General features: G+C 41.8%; 1 protein-coding gene across 1 annotated transcript in view; it reads right to left on the bottom strand.

Moving 5' to 3' along the window:
- The window catches only part of LOC111581816 (nck-associated protein 5-like), a 155,340-nt gene extending 143,319 nt beyond the window's left edge, over window positions 1-12,021 (bottom strand). The window contains 2 exon segments of the mRNA XM_035957365.2: window positions 724-826; window positions 11,763-12,021. Of these exon segments, the coding sequence (XP_035813258.2) occupies window positions 724-826; window positions 11,763-11,893 (234 nt within the window). The 5' untranslated portion in view covers window positions 11,894-12,021.
- Window positions 12,022-17,214: the final 5,193 nt, after the last annotated feature.

Genomic DNA, 17,214 nt, shown 5'->3' with positions numbered 1-17,214 from the left:
TGAGCCAAAACAAGTTTCCACTCCTGTGATTCGCAAAGAGCGGCCCGGCACCGAGATAAGCCTGTCAATCACCGGCGGTTTCACAGAAACAGTCGTGGCAAGTCGTCTTTTCTCTCTGCTGTTTGACACGTGGGTGTGTTTGTGTGCGTGCACTTTCAATTTATCCTCATAATGTTTCAAATCTCAGCATCTCCAAGACATTTTTTTCTAATTGATACAATCCAAAGTAATTCATCTCTGTCCACAAGAGGTTTTTCATTGTCTTCCTGTTCTAAACACTGAACATAAGTGGATCTTTCCTGAGAAAGATTTGCCCGAACACAGGAAATGAAACATTTTTCATTCCCAGCAGACAGAATAAACAGAGTTAGCATGAGCAGTGCTAGCTGACATGTATAAGGAGATGAGAAAGCGCCATTTGCAGAATCTTGCCAACAATTGCTTTGTGAAAGTGCAGTCTTAAGAAACCACAACAATGACAGCATGCTCCCAAATACAACACCTGAGAAAATATTAGACGTCCGATGAATTCCTGGCACATTTTACAGGTGACATTACACAGGATGGGATATGAGAGAGAGAAAAAAGTGTATTTCATGTAAACTTCTACTACTTTAAAAATGGCTTTTCCTCCTGGGCCTGAAGCTCAAGTTCAAAAAGAAGCCATTCCACAATGTGTGTTTACTGAGCAATCCAAAAGACTAACAGTGGGGATTGACTTACCGGCAAACTGCTGTCGAGAGACAGTCTTTTTAACTTCTCTCTCCTGTGCAGGTGTCTGTTCATGCTCTCTGTGCCCTGCAGCAATCTACACACCTGAGAAGCCCTGGAGGGAGGAGAAAGGGGAGGAGTGGAGGACAGAAAGAGAGGGAGAAAGTCAACAGGGAATACCTCATGTCCGGCAGGTCACGTTTCTGTTGTTGGAAGGGCTTTCACCTTTTATAGGAGATCAGAGTCCAAGTTAACAGCGGCAGAGACAGCAGTCTCAGATATAGTTACAGAACTATCCTTTCTACTTCCTTTATCTCCCATTTCTTTCACATTCTAGTGCAGTAATTTCTCTCCGAAAAGTTTGAGATGAAGCGGAAGTGTGGATCTCGCCTCAGGCCTGACAGGACTCTGGGATGACAGAGCTCCAGTTCGATCTTGCTGCTTGCTCTCAGCGTCACCCAGGCATCCCACCCTCTAACCCAACCCCAAAACCCCAAGCTTCAGCCCTTTGTTTTTCTAGGCCTCTCCAAACAGCGCTGGGAACCAGTCCGACCTGGCCTGACTGAGGCCAGAGCAGAAGATAAACACTTCACTTCACGCATACTACTCCTTCACAAAGAGCCCAGCGTTTAGACTCACTGTGGTGGTGCACAGAGTAAGCAAACCACTTCCTCATCGGTGAGGACAGGGTCAGAGGTCAGCTGTTGGACGCCTCGGGGTCAGAGACCTTGTCGGTGCAACACAACTTGGAGTACAACGTGCATGGATAAATCCTGTGTGTGCTGTACGTAACTAGGATGAAGACAACGGAATGTCCATGTGAAGAAAAGAGTAATGCTGCAGAAATACCATAAATTACAGTACAACAGAGAATGATCACTTAAATGTCAAATGATTTCCAATTGAACCTCCTCCAAAAAATTACAGTGGAGTATTTCCTGTTACAAATAATCACAAATTTACTTTAAAAAGAGCGATATTGAAAATACAGCTCCCAAAGTAAAAAACATTGAAAATAACATTGTTAAAGTGAAACTGAGTAAATATGTGATTCCCAATCAACCTAACTGCATGAACATTGTTATAAAATGACCTATAAACACCATAATGTTCTTACTTTTTGACCTATGCTCTAGGTTTGTGTGTATATCTGCAAATGGGGTCACATGGAAAACAATTGCCAGAGGAATTAAAAAAACCTGATTGTGTGACTTTGCAAAGATGGAAAAGGATACAGGAAGATCGGTAAGTGACTAAATATCAGTCACAGCATTAACCTGGAGGTGTAGAACCAGCCATAGAGCCACTAATCAGAGCTGCAGTAGGGGTTCTACCAAAATATTGTCATAGGTGAAACATTTGAAATTGAAGTGATGCTGCACAGCAGTGTCCTAACTTCTGTTATATCCTGCATGTCAGAGTCAGATGCAATTAAAGGAATCTTTCACAGTGCAATACTGCAAGTATTTATTATGAAAATGGCATATATGACGTTTGTGAATTTGAAAAATCTGCTTTTGGGATATTGGCCCTCCAGAGATTTCCTGGTCCAATAACCACAGGCCTCCTGAGCACCGCTGTTGGCTAGAATGAGGCTGAATTGTACCATCCCATTGTTCAGGTCAGCTGTGTTTACTTGCTTCACAAACCTAGTTATGCAACCACACTTCCCAAAACAGCCTCTTTTGCATCTGCTGTAGGCCGTATCTGTTACACCCTGTCTGAAGCTTCAGCAGCGTGACTGCACTTGTCAAACATCTCCACACATCAACATGACACGTTCCATCCACTGCCAATCTGGTACATCCACACTTATTGACACGAAGCTGCAAACATCAGACCGCATGCAGGATCAGCCAGCTGAATTTTTTTTTTCATCCTGATCTGACATTATATATCTAAACATGATACGGTTTCCCTCTGCCCCATTTCTGAAAAGCCCTGGGCAATCTAGTGTTGAAGGAAGCTGCCTAATCAGTGAACAGGATGTGAAATGCACTGTCTTTAATGACACAGAAACATCAGACTCCTGCTTGTCTCGCTCGCTCTGGCTTTGTAATGACTAATTGTGCGAGTGTATTGCAAAACATGGAACACTGCACTATGTTTAGATTGTATTTCAGTTTGGTCGCTTTCCGCTGAAGATTAGGAGAGGAAGTAAAGCCCACAGCTTCCCTTGGATTCAGAGATAGGGGGTTATAGGAAATTGAGAGTAAATGATTAAAATGGATTATAGCACAGTGGCTGATTGCACAGACACAGCACAGCAAACACTGATACCACTGGGGTACTGTATGTATAAAGCATGAGGGATGAGGTCGTGGATCGATCGGAAGTGATAAAGATTAAGCAAACACCTTAAAAGTCAGATTTCAGTGGCATTCAGATAAAGGCAGCTGATAAAACACAAGAGGACTCCACCATTGACATTTAAACAAATCAAATAGCCTTTTTGCTGTCAGTTGCCCTTAAGCTGCCCAATAAGCTAAAATCATGTCAGACCATTGCAGGGTTGTTTATACCATAGTTGCCATTAATTAATTCATTAATTAGCTGACATGCATTTGTGTCGCAAAAACAAACAAGAGGCAGGACCCATCCTGGACAGGTTGGAAAGTCTGACAGTCCATCACAAGGCTAATGCAGAAAGACATAAAACCATACACTCTCATGCCAATTTACAATCAGCAATTAACCTTCCATACATGTCTACAAAAACACCTTTAGGATCAACAAAAAAAATATCATGAAATTTAGAATTATTTCCACACCTAATCTCCTTTCACATCTTTCCAGTCAGAGCCACAGACAACCCATTTTTCTTTTAAATGTCACGGCACAGAATACAATGAAAATCAATACATTTAGTTTGGCTAAGAGAAAAATATTAGAGGATTGTTGTCAAGATTGAGGCCTAAACTGCGTCACGAAGGAAGAAAGGTCACACCAGAAAGTCCATCCATCCATCCATTATGTATACACCGCTTAATCCTCATTGGGGTCATGGGGAGGGGGGCGGAGTCTATCCCAGCTGACTTAGGGCGAAGGCTGGGGACACCCTGGACAGGTCAACATGTCTAGCACATGTTTATATATACAGACAAACAAGCACACTCACTCACACCTACGGACAACTTAGGGTTATCAGTTAACCTCAGCATGTTTTTGGACTGTGGGAGGAAGTCGAAGTAGCCGGAGAAAACCCAGGTAGAACATGCAAACTCCATGCAGAAAGATCCCAAGAAGGTGGGGATGCGAACCGGGATTTTCTAGGTGCAAGGCTACTGTGCAGCCCGGACACCAGAAAGTGCCACTTTGAAATCAATTTCCCCATCTTCACAAAATCTTTTAGAGGCTTGGAAAAATAGGGCCGATTTCCACTGCAGGATTTTCTGGCTCATTTCAGGTGACTGGAACCTTTATGAGTGTTCCGACCACAAGAACCGTCCTGTTTTCAGATGAGAAAAAAGTGCCTCCTCTCAGTTAGAGTCTTCTGAGTGGCCCCCAAAAACTGTTTTGAAGGTCTGGTTAAACTCAGAGAGACCATTTTTCTGCTCACTTGATGTCCTAGTCGAGTAGAATTCTTCTCCTCTCTAACATCGCCTTTTTGATCGCAGTGAAAATAGAACGACGGAAAGGACCGATACTGGGGCCTTTCCTGTGAAAGTTTGGACACCTTCACCAGCACCAAGTCAGTGTGGCTCACAAGCAAAACATTCCTTGTCTGGTCAGGAACTGTGCAGTAGTTCTCCAAGCACTGATGATACGCACACTCCCAGGGCACAATATATTTTACAGACCTGGTGATCAATATCTCATCCATTAAGTATTCACTGTGCAGAACCAGTGTTGATGGAAGCCTGGAAATCTGACTGGCTGCTGAAAGTTATGGATGTGGCTGATGTCCGTAAAAAGCTGCGTCGTGGTCAATTTTCCTCAGCTGACAGACTTGTTGACAGTCCGCAGATCGCTCATATGTCTTGATTACTTGGTTTTTAAAGGAAATGAAACACTTTGTGACTGTTAGCCATGGCAAATGCCATTTTAAATACGCAACAGAAACTGGTTTGGCGACTAACTTCACACTGATACAAAGATCAAAGCAATGCCTTATGCATCTAAAGATGGGACTTAGTATTGTATTTAGCTGACGTTATGTCTCACATTACAAAAATAAATCCTCCTTTACGAGTAATAACAACAATCCAAGAGCCTCTCTGGAGCTGCAATCCATCGAGGACTGCCCTCCCTCCCTCCTGATTCCCTGTGATTTACACCAAAAGCAATTACTGATATGTTAAACCGGTGCAGTGTTGACCTACGCGGAGTGACACGCGTCGACGCCTATAGTCCACACGGCCCCCAGCCGGCCATCCAGCCAGTCGGCAAGCCAGCCAGTGGGGTGGAAAGGATGTAATCAAAGGAGGCCAGGAGGACGCTGACATCTGGGAGTCTTTGTGCTGTAGGCCTAATTAGATGCCAGGGTGAAGGGAGGAGGGTGTGTGTGTGTGTGTGTGTGTGTGTGTGTGTGTGTGTACACAATGCAAATGGGGGGTTGTTTGAGGTGGGAGGTGGTGGCGGTGAGAGGGGCTGACTCTCTTTTTTAACATCTGCTCCAGGAACAAGGGAGGACCCAGCTGAGGTCACAGAGCCCCAGACATCTCCGAACCATAACAGGGATAATGTGAGGGGATAACAGCTTAATGATAACACTTAAACCCATTGAGAGATCGCTGTACTGAAAACAGACTGTGAGCCTCATGGATAAATAGTGATAATAAGCCCAGATTGTCCATGAATATGGATCGTCATGGCTCACATTTGATACTGTTTCTTTGTAAGGTAGGATGAATTAGGCAGCTGTGCATTTATTGCAATCAGCAACCATTTACTGGCGCTTTTTTCTATGGTGGCATACAGTAAAAGTCTGCTGAGGAAACATTGTTGCTCCACCCTTTGGCTTTTGACTTGCAAGTGTTACAGAGATCACACTCTGCCACAAGTGACAACATGCTCTTTGTGCCCAATATAGTCAGGCATTCTCCCACGCATTTTCCCATTTCACACTAAGACTTGATACTAGTCAGAAATCCTTGTCATGGTTTGTTCAAACAGAGATATGAAAGCTGTGGCTTGAACTTTGGCACTTTTCTCAAACAACAAAACATTCAATTGAGTTGCAGTTGAATTAAGAATAAAAGAATATCCTCTGATCTCTGTATTTGAATAGTACATTTTCTGTGACACTGTGAAGTGGTTGAGTCATGGGGTTACACTTTGATTAACTACGTAGCAAACACATTTAAGCAAATATTTTAACGGACATCTGGAAGAAAAGAATGAAGGAAGGCGAGCCACGGACGTAACAGAAGGGAATTCCAAACGTGCATTTTGCATGAGTTTCCAATTAGTGCTCACATCCATTACAACCTTTTGAAAACACACTGGTCTCTGACACAAAAGCCTCTTGGCCATATAGTGACTCGGATCTCTGTGATCAATACCCCACTGCCCCCCAAAAAAAGAGCATGGCAGGAAGTGCCAGGGCCTGAAAATGGATGGTGGAGGGGGATTGGACATTGATTGGTGCACCCCCTTTGCCCCAGGAGCCGATTCATTTTGTCTCCATGCCCTGTGCCTGGCTTGAATGAAGGGGGAGACTGAAACGGGGTCAGCGCAGAGGCATCCCCCACGGTACAGAACCCAGCTCTCTCTTTATTTTTCTTCTCAATGATTCATCCAGATTGCCATGTCCGGGGGAGAAGAATGAATGACCGGGAAGATTATACGTTTGAGTCTCGCTTTTAATTCGCCTGCTACTCGCGAGGGGGGAAGTGGGAGGGGGAGATTGTGGGGTGCTATTACTTTCTATTCATTGAGGAGAAAATTGAAGCATGCAAGTGTCTGATGTGGGGTTTAATGTGTGGAGAGAGAGGTCCATCTGTATTCTAGCAGCACAGATGGTCTATGCTGATCGGATGTTTTGAGTCCCTCTGCTGGCCGGCCTGTCTGATCCTGCCTCTGCATGTGTCCCGGTACAGTTGGCACCACCAACTGTAGCCTGGCAGAGCTTAACGTGGAATTACTGTGTCTGAGAGCCTCAAACAATAGGCCATATTTTACACTGGTCTGTTGTTGTTCTTACACTGTCAGCAAACCAATCATTAAGCTGAATGTTATGTCTGAATGTTACAGTGTGTGCTGCTAGCATGTGTTTATGCCTTGCAGGTAATTACAGCAAGTAGTTACTTTTAAGTATTTATCACATTTGTGTGAAAATGTGAGGTTTAAAGCCAAGGCTAACAGGTCAATTTAGCAGGCTGTTTAAAATGAAAGTTGATGCTCCAAGTAAGGGAGGGATGAGATTATCATTGTACTTGCTTGTCTTACTGGTATTTTAGGCACATTCATAAAAGCCAGTCACAGCATGTGCGCATCTTTATCAGCACTGAAATCATGCTGCATGAGCTTGTGTATCCTTGCGGCATTTAATCGAGATTATTAGAGACGTATGGACTTGTTGTATGGTATTATTGCATATCATCCTCCTGTGTTTTAGCAATACTCACATTATTGTACACGTGTAAAAAAAGAGAAGCATTGTCTGCATAATTGTGTGGCTGAACACATGCCCATTTGTTTATGTCTTGAGAAACAATGTCAATGTGATTATAAAAGACCAACTTCTACTTTGCTGAATAAGCAACCTATGCCAGTTGAATACAATGAGAATGAGTCATAGACTGTATTTAAGTCTTCTGTGAACAGTAGATTGTGATACCTTCACTCCAGCCCTCTGGAGGTTGTTTCTGATGGAATTAACAGTTGTTTTAGGTTCTTTCTTTACAGCTCTCACAATGTTATTATCATCAGCTGTTGCCATTTTCCTAGGTCTACCTGTTCGATGTCTGCTACTTAGTACAAGTAGCAGTTTCTTTCTTCCTCAGGACATTCCAAATGGTTGTACTGGCTATGGCCAATGTTTGTGCAACGGCTCTGATTGATTTTCTATCTTCTTTCAGCTTCACATTTACTTGTTTTCACCCATAGACAGCTCTCTCGTTTTCATGTTGGTTACACCTCTAACTGTAGATACAGTCTGCACAGGCAAAACCCAAACGTAGACATTGAGCGCAAATCCAGATGTAAATACCTGGAAATAAAAGCTGAAATGTTGATCTTTTGTCTAATATTCATCATTTGATGTCAAACTCAAATGTTTTCAATCTACAGCAAAAATAAAGAAATTGGCCTCACTGTTTCAATACTTTTGGAGGACAGTGTATGTTCCTGAGAAGCAGTTTTCAAGTTCAGTGTGGAGGTGGTGGTGAAGATGGTGTTGCCATCTTAGCCGTACCTCCTCCCAAGTCGTGGCTTATTGATAAAAAAGCAAAGACATGGAGCATGAGTGGAGCTGAGGTAGGACAAGGAAATGTTTCAGGGCCTTAACACAATTTAAGCAGGTAAGCTAAATAAAAATGCACGCACTGTACAGTTGTCATGAATGAGGAAATTAGCTATAGAGACCAAAATGTTTTTTTGTCCCAGGTTGTAAGCTTGTTTATCTTTATACATGGTGGTCTATGGGGATTGATTCAGTTTTGAAGCCAGCCTCAGGTGGCCATTTAAGGAACTGCAGTTTTTGGCACTTCAGTCTTCTGCCCTGAACTTTCAAGTCGTCTCAAAATGAGTGGAAACAGGCTAAACACTGCAACCAATCATTTTTGTCACAATGAAATATATTCGGTTCAGTTAACCGGAAAACTTCCACTACCCAAATTAATGCTTTCAAGTTGTTTCAAAACTATTCAAAGCTTAATTCAATTTACCACAATATAAAACATAAAAAGCAGCAAATTCTTAAACTTTAGAAGCTGGAACGAACAAATGTTGACAATTTCAGCATGATAAATTACTTTAATTTGCTGTCAGACAAATTTTTGACACAAAAAGACTGCAGTGTTCCTGCCAGACATTCACAGGCAAGGATGTGACTGAGGGAGTAAAGATGATACTGTATATTTAATCAGTGTGGAACAAATGGCACTCCTCATTATGTTTTTACCGTCACAAAGCTGTGAGACATACCAGAGCACCGTGAGGCATTTGTAAATCATTCTGTGCAGGCAGATATTTGACACCTAGTTCTGCAATTTTAATAAGCTGTGCTTATATTCACACATATCACCAGATGCTCCAGTTCTGTCTTTATGCATGTTTCCCTGCATTGTGCATCATGCATTTTACATTTGCATGAGGACTTTGGACAATTTGAATAGTGTGTTATCAACATTTGACTTAGACCACTTGTTCAATACAGCTTGTCAAGCATGACTGATGCTCCATCCAATCGGCCATACTGAGACTGAAAAGACTCATTCTCTGATGTTGTCCTATGCAAACACCTAAATTACTTGCTAACCGAACTTATGTCAAACAAGATAGAGGCAAAAAAATCCTGCTAACTAGAAAATGTCTTTCTCAGACACTTTCAATGATAAAGGTTCTGCGTGAACGTGTCTGAGCAGCTTTAAATCTTGTTTAGTCAGCAGTACTTAGCAGGGAATTTAATGTGGGGGTTTAAAAAGGCGGGAGGGGTTGGAGGTCCAGTGGAAAAAAAGAAAAACAATGAATACAATGTCGTCATCCTGCTCATGAGGGGAGCCCCTGCAATTCCCTGAGCTTATCCCACCAGATGCGGAGGATGCTTTAATATACATCCTGGAAAAAAAAAAAAAAAAAAAAATCTACCAAGCTTCCTGTCGTGGGACCCTCAACTGAAACCCAGCGTGCTTCAGCCGACAGCGTGACTTGCCGCTGAACTCTCTCATGATAGCGCTTCAGGTAGAAAAAAGACAGAAAAATATACCCCAAAGGCCCAGGGGTGATGCAGCAAGCCAAGAGAGGGCAGAGGAATTTTCCAACTGTTATCAAAATACACAACTGTGCCCCCCCCTCTCAGTTTGGTATGCGAGCATCATGCGATGGGCAGCTCACTGAAAAACTGAACACATGCATTTCATCAGCAGGCTGCCGACAGCTTGAGAAACAACAGCATGTTTGTCTGTGCAAATGTTTTCCGTTGTGCTTTCTCTCACAGTAGACTATTGTAGACATCAGTTTAACAGCATTTGAAGCACAAACATCTCTTTCAAGCATTACAAGTCAACAGTTAAGGATGTTTTTCAGAGTTTCAGAGGGTTTTATCTAACAAATAAATGGCTGAGTGTTGTTATATGCTTGCACTGTCTTATTTTGAATAGATATATCTTAATTTATTTAAACCTCATAATTATCAGCATTTCTCATCCAAATAATGATTCTGCATTTAGCTTATCATGTATCCTCTACCTAATTAACTATTAATTAGATAGCTAATGGCTGCATGTTGTGGGTGTGAAAGGTCAGTAGGTTAACTACCTTTTATTGTTGAAAAAAATATTGTTTTTGTTGTCAGTATCCTTTTTGTAATGCTCAACTTGTGATTAGCTTCAATTAACTAATGAGCTAAACATCCACATTTTTGCATTGTGAGGAAGCAAGTTTGGCTAGTGAGCCAACTATATTTTCCCCATTTCTTTAAAAGTTGTGTTTTTAGCCTTTTTCAAAATTAAAAGAATTGCAGCTCATTAATTGGAAATGGTGACATCTTATATGCTTTTATGGGACAATTAGAAAGCTAGCAAAGGTGAATTTCGCCAACAGTAAAGATGTGTTCTCTGTATAATTTTTGTTATGAAGGTAACTGGCAAAGTGCCTGCATCTTCTGAGCAGTAAATGGAAAATTAGAAAAGCTAGGAACTACTTTCTGCAACCAGCTAGTTCGCAAAGTGGCAACATCTTTTAGGCAGAGAATAATTATGGAATTGGCAAATGTTTATTTAGCTAATTTTGCTGTTGCTGTCACAGCATCATTTTTACTCCGCCAAGGAACATGGCGGAGTTATGTGAGAATGGGTGTGGGCTTGTCTGTCTGTCTGTCCGGCTGTTTGTCTGTTTGCAACATTATTCAAAAATGGACTAATGGATTTGGCTAAAGTTTTCAGGGAAGGTCAGAAATGACACAAGGACCAATAGTTAAACAACACTGGGTACACCATGTGTATTGATAATGAATACTGGAAGCACGTTCTTTGGTCAGATGAAACCAAGATAACTTTGTTTAACCGAGATAGGGGCCAGCATGTTTGGTTTGAGCCTGTCCAGGACTACCACCGTGAATGCACAGCCCCTAGAGTGAAGCCCAGAGGTGGGTGTATGATTCTATGCAGTTGCATGAGTGCAGAAGATGTTGGGGAAATGACATTTATAGAAGACGACATTAACGCTTGTGAATATACCAAAATACTAGCTGATAAGATCACTCTGAGTCTGCAGAAGTTTGGCAGAAGAGGAATATTCCAGCATAACAACAATCCAAAGCATTCTACCAAAATCACACAAGAGTCTCTGAAGAAAAACAAAGTAAGGATTAGTTTAACTTTCTTGTAATTCTAAAATTGTGTCTGATTGCAACTCATTAAGTGCTAACATAATTTGCAGTTGTGAGACAGTTAATATTTTGCAAACTTTAATTCAACTACTGTGCTTCAGTGTAATTTTTCAAACTTGAAATTGTTAGCATTTTATAACAACTTATTCAAGAAGAGGCTACATTTATTGAACTGTACCAGCAAGTTAGCATTATTCCTCTACTTTTCTCACTATCTTTATGTGGTGGTTGCATTTATTTGCCTGAATTAAAGTATTCTAAATGCTGTGCTGAAACACAAACTCAAAAACCAGGGCTAAGTTGTTTTAATTTGTGCAAATATTCTCAATCTATGCAGAGAAAATCCTTTAAATTGGATTAAATGTCAACTCTTTTTGCATAAGTGATACTTTGTTTAACTCTGCTTACCACACTGCAGGCCAAATTTGCATTCCTTGACACCTATCCCATCATGCTCTGCACCCACTTTTGCACACTACTCCCTATGACTATGAATGAGGAAGAAACTGCTCAGCTTCTCATAATGTCAACAGACAAACAAGCAGGAATCCAAACTTACTCTGCGCCGGCTGGATCCTCTCCACTCAACAGGTCTGTAGCTGGCTCTGTAGCTTCCAGACTGTCTGGGGTGTTTTGGTGGGGAAGACAACGTGATGATGTGGACTTTCCTTTGATGGCAGCTGAAAACATGCCGTTGTAAATTCCCCTGGAAGTGTTGCAGCAGAAGGAGGGGGGAAGCCACACACAAACACACTCATGAACACACTATTTGTGTTGCCAGCGCTGAAGTCTGCAGCGACACCCGGCAAGACTTGTCAATAGAAAGCAGGGAGGTGGTGGTGCTGCTGCTGCTGGAGGGAGTTTGGGAGGCGTGGTGAGGCGGGAGGATAAGGAGAGTGAGGAGAAGTTCCACATTACATCACCAGCAGCTGTTGACAGGCCTGTGTTTATGAACTAACTGCCAGGGCTGGAGGAGTCACACCACATGGCTCGCACAAAATCCCACAAACAAGACAAGACAATGCTCATATCTAAACATTAAAAACGCTCAGCTGACAGATGTGCTGCAACAATTTGCAGATACACGTGTGGATGCAAAAACCAGAAATGCTACTATGCTCTCTTCGCGTGCAGTTTCTTTCTCAGGATTCTTTTTTTTTTTTTTTTTTTTGTAGTTTTCCTCTGTTTATACTGATGGTGTTACCTGTCATCTGTTTGCACTGGCTATGAGACCTGCTGACTAGACTAGAAGAGCTGTTTTCCTGACTCAGATAGCAGTAATGGTATTACTGCAAAGAGAGAGCTGCTGCTGCTGCTGCATTCCTCAAGTGTCTTGGCTTGGCAGAGTCCCCAGCATCTTAGCTCAGCCTTTATTTCTCTCCCTCCCCTTCTCTGTCTCTCTTTCCCTTTCTTGCCTTCTCATTTAAATGGAGGCACATGACTCTCAGCTTTACTGCCAAGCAGACTTCTTTATGCCGGCCGGGAGCCACCAGCGCTCTGCTTTTCATTGGCCTCTCCGCAGGGCACTCCTTCAAGCGCCGCATTCCTCGCTGCCACCCATCCAAGGCAAGAGAGACCGGCCCAATCAGTCAAATCAACCTCATGGAAGACGTGGGGTTTAATTTTAGCAGAATGCATCAAAATAAGAAGTGCTTAAAAATAAATCTGAATTCCTTGTTCGTCTCCTGCTGCCTGGGTGACAAGCCCTTCAGCCACAGCATCAGCCGCCCACTGTTTGCCCTCCATGACCACTGTGAACAAATGGTCCGCTTCAGCCCATCTCTGCTGCATTCCTTGTGCTCGGAAATGCAATAATTTCTCCCGTAATTCCATTCCGTTGTCGCATTCTTCCACTATAAGCTCACTGCATTGCAACATTGTTCGCTCACAGCGGTCGAATAAGACTGAGTAGGCTGACGACATTGCAAGACGTTGGGCAGGGGAAGGATAAATGATTACGTCCATCTCACACATAAACACACACACATACAGAAAGTTTTGCTGTGAAGCTAGACCAAACAAAGAACATGATCTCAGGCCATCCTTATGTCACACGCATCCAGTTAAACCTAAACGCCAGGAGCAATATTGTATTATGCTGATTGGTATCAAATGCTATGAGGCAGGAGGGTAATAAACGTGGTCATGTCATTTTCACTTAGCATGTCATAATGGAAATCTTTTATTGCATGATTGGAAGCTTGTGATTAGACGTTTTCATCTAACAGTAAAGAGAAAATATTTGAATAAGAGGATTGCCAGATTAAAATTTTAAAAAAGGTGCTATTCAGCATTCATAAACTATGCTTTCCAGAGTTAATAATGAAGACGCTACAGAAGTGTTTGGCAATCCACATTTTTGCATAATAATGACCTAAATATCACATTTTCACAGTAGAAAAAGAGAATGCAATTGAGAAGTCAAAACAAAAAATCTAATCATCAAATTGTCATTTCATTAAAATCACTTCATCCTACATGTCCCATTTAAAATATAAGCAGTTTGAATATTACCAGAACCTGTAAAAAACAGTCTTCACTCCTAAGCACAATCATGAAGCACTCACAATCACAAACACTCAGGAACATTTCAGCTGAACAGGGTTGAACTGCAGGCTGTGTTTACACAGAGCAGACAGGAAAAGCCATAGAGATGCAGGACTGCATATTGTAATAAAAAAAAAGAAAAAGCCCATGGTAAATAAAAATGAGAAAGGAGCAAAACCACCCAGACACAGTGACATGTCAATGTCTGATACTCAGATCTCATGTTTGTGAAAGTGTACTACAGTATGAACAAAGGAGATTTCTGAGGACGTCTGTTGATTCTTACAAGGTTGGAAAATGTTGAAAAACCGCCTCTAAAGAGTTTTACTCCAACAGTCCACAGTCGGACACATCATGTACAAGTCCAGGAAGAGCATTGCTACCCTCCTCAGGAATGATCATCCAACAAAGATAACTCCTGGAGCAAAGTGTGTAATAGTCAGCAGGGTCACAAAGAAACCCAGGGTCATTTCTAAGCAACTAAAGGATCGTCTCACATCGGCTAATGTTAACGTTCATTCGTTTTTTTTAGTCAGGAAACATCGAAGAACAATGGTGCACATAGCAGGGCTGCAAGGACAAAGCTGCTGCTCTCCACTGCGCTTGTTTGCAGTTTGCTCAAGATTATGTGGACAAGGAAGAAGGCTGTTATTGTGTTGATGGACGAGACCAAAATAGAACCTTTTGTTAGAAATGTGAAGCATTATGTTCAGAGAAAGAAAAATGCTGCATCCCAGAATGAGAATCTTATCCCCTCTGTGAAACATGGTGGTGGTAGTATCATGATTTGGGCCTGTTTTGTTTAATCTGGGCCACAACAACTTGAGATCATTATGGGAACAATGCAATCTGAATTATATTAGCAAATGCTGAAGTAAAATGTAAGGGCATATTTTCCATGAACTGAATCTTGAGTGAAAGTGGGCCATGCAGTGAGACGGTGACCTTTAGCATACAAGTTGTTCTACGAACATTCTAAGAGAGGCAAAATAAGAAGAAAGTTAATGTTTAGGAAAGGCCAAGTCAAAGTCCTGACTTTATTCCAACAGAAATATTATGGAATGACCTGAAGTGAGCAGTTCATGTAAGGAAACCCACAAACATCCCAGAGTTGAAGCTGGTCTGTACAGAGCAACATACTGACATTCCTTTGAAGTCAATATGCATGACTAATAAACAGCTACTGTAAACATTTAGTTGCAGTTATTGCTGCACAAGTGGTTCATACCAGATGCTGAAAGCAAAGCTTCACAAACTTCTGTCCTTCACAGAAGTGGAATACTCTATCTCTTTCCTCAAAAAATAAATTACCGAGATAATATTTTCTCCCCATTTGTTAAATTGGGGTTCTCTTTATCTACTTTTGGGACTTGTGCAAATATCTGATGATGTTTAATGTCATATTTATTCAAAAATGTAGAAGATTCTAAAGGGTTCACTAACTTTCAAGCATCATAAAAGAATAAATCAACAACAAAGACAGTTATAAGATTTTTATACCTATAACCTATAGTTATTTTTGATGACACTGTAAATGTCTTGGTTTGAGTTTTTTACTGATTGGTAATAAGCCTGAATACTTGACAGGTACAGTTTATTACCTGTAATACAATCATCTTCTGTGCGCACACTTTTGGGTGCTCATCTTATCAAAAAACATAGTTTAAATCCCCTTTCTCCTTCCTAAATCACATCCTGTCTTCCATATCTTCCTCCTCCACTCGCTCTGATATGCTCTTATCTTGAAGTAAGGAAAGAAAAACACTTCTATTCTCCTTAGCTCTTATTTTTTATTTTTATTGTCATGGAGCTCGACTCATCATTTTGGCATCTCGGGAACCCTGTCAAGGCGGTTTTGAGACATAAATCTGCTCAGTTTAATGGTGTATTTGCACAAACTACTACCTACATGCAGCTACAGTGCAAAACAATCTGACTTCAGAGTCCCATTTTGTTCAGAACCTTGCACGTATATTGATGAGCACATGTGTTTGTGCCCTGAAAGTGTAGCGGGGAGGTAATGGCTAATGATCCTAGAACATACATCTTGACCTGCGGCGCATCCGGATCCATTGCAGGCGAGAGGTACCCACTCTTTCATGTCACAGGTCAGAGCCCTGCAGGAGCACTAAGGAAACGATTGGTGAGGAGTAGAGGAAAGCCATATATATTTTCTATGAGAGGATGTAAGGAAACGGGTCAAAGCATTTAGTATGCATGTAATGACTTAAGGAAGTTCCAGTCCTTTCTTCGACAACCCTGCCTATGCTGTGTGGAAGAAATGGTCACTGTTTCAATAACAATATTTATGTCCTGTTCATATCTAACTGCTTTTGTAGTTTTTGGCAATTGCCCAACTTTATGTAGCAGTTGGCCATGTGCACAGAGGTGAACAACAAGCCTGCTTTGACCTCTCTTTCTCTAGCTCATCATGAGCGCAACATCAAGAAAACCTTTGAGAAAAGACTGTCCAAAAGTGTGCAACATTATCCCTGTTTTTGCCGATTATCCCGTTTTGTGCCCCTCTTTAAAGGCAGACTTTCCACAACACCTGTGGCCATTCCAGACTGCAGTAAACACTTCTGACTTCAGAAGATGCAGTGCACGCTTTGTTTTCACTGTAACTTGATGTAACTCTGTTCGGCCAGATGCTACCAGCAATAATTGACAGAAGACAGATTTTCACAGAGTTTTCAGTCCAACAAGAATAGACAATACGAAACATTACACCTACTTATTTCCCAGTGTTAACAAATGGAAATCCCCATTCGCATCCCTACTGGCCCACCCTCCCATCTACACCACATGTCGGATTATAGACTGTAACATACACATAGGTGAGGGAGGGGAGACAGATGGGCAGGAAAAGGGGAATGCTTAGGCCGGTATTATATCTGCAAGTGTGTGAGGCTCCGCTGGGGTGCATGTGACATAAATTTCATCATCTCCTCAAATCTGCCTTGTGTGCAGTGCAAAATTTGTGACTATTGTAAAACAGTAGTCGTGTGTGGGTGTGGAACATCCTACTGCACATGCATGGAACAGAATCCTCAGAGTCGACTCTAAGTGGACTAGAAAGCAACATAGCAATGCAACATCAATGGGGTCCACAGCTATCTGCGTTTACAACCACAAGAGAGCATAATGAAGGCTTTGCTGCATTAAAAGGACACCAGCAGGGCAGTCAGTGATATACTTTACATGTCTGCATGTATAGTGTTAGGGTTCATGTGACATAAATTTAGTCATCTCCTGTTGTCTACAACAGTCTCTGTGGACCACGCTGTGGACATCCAGGTGCAGTCCAAAATTTGTGTCCATGCTACCAGTCTGTAAATGTGCAGAACATTAAAACAGTGACCTACTCTGCATGTATGGAATGTTTCTTCTAAGCTGCCTAGAAAGCTGTACAATAGCAAGAAATGCATATTTGTGCTGCCTGTAGTTGTCCGTGTGCATATCAG

Source organism: Amphiprion ocellaris, chromosome 24, assembly GCF_022539595.1.
Source record: "Amphiprion ocellaris isolate individual 3 ecotype Okinawa chromosome 24, ASM2253959v1, whole genome shotgun sequence".
Lineage (NCBI taxonomy): Eukaryota > Metazoa > Chordata > Actinopteri > Pomacentridae > Amphiprion > Amphiprion ocellaris.
The sequence above is the reverse complement of the archived record's forward strand: the minus strand, read 5'-3'. Positions and strand labels throughout refer to the sequence as shown.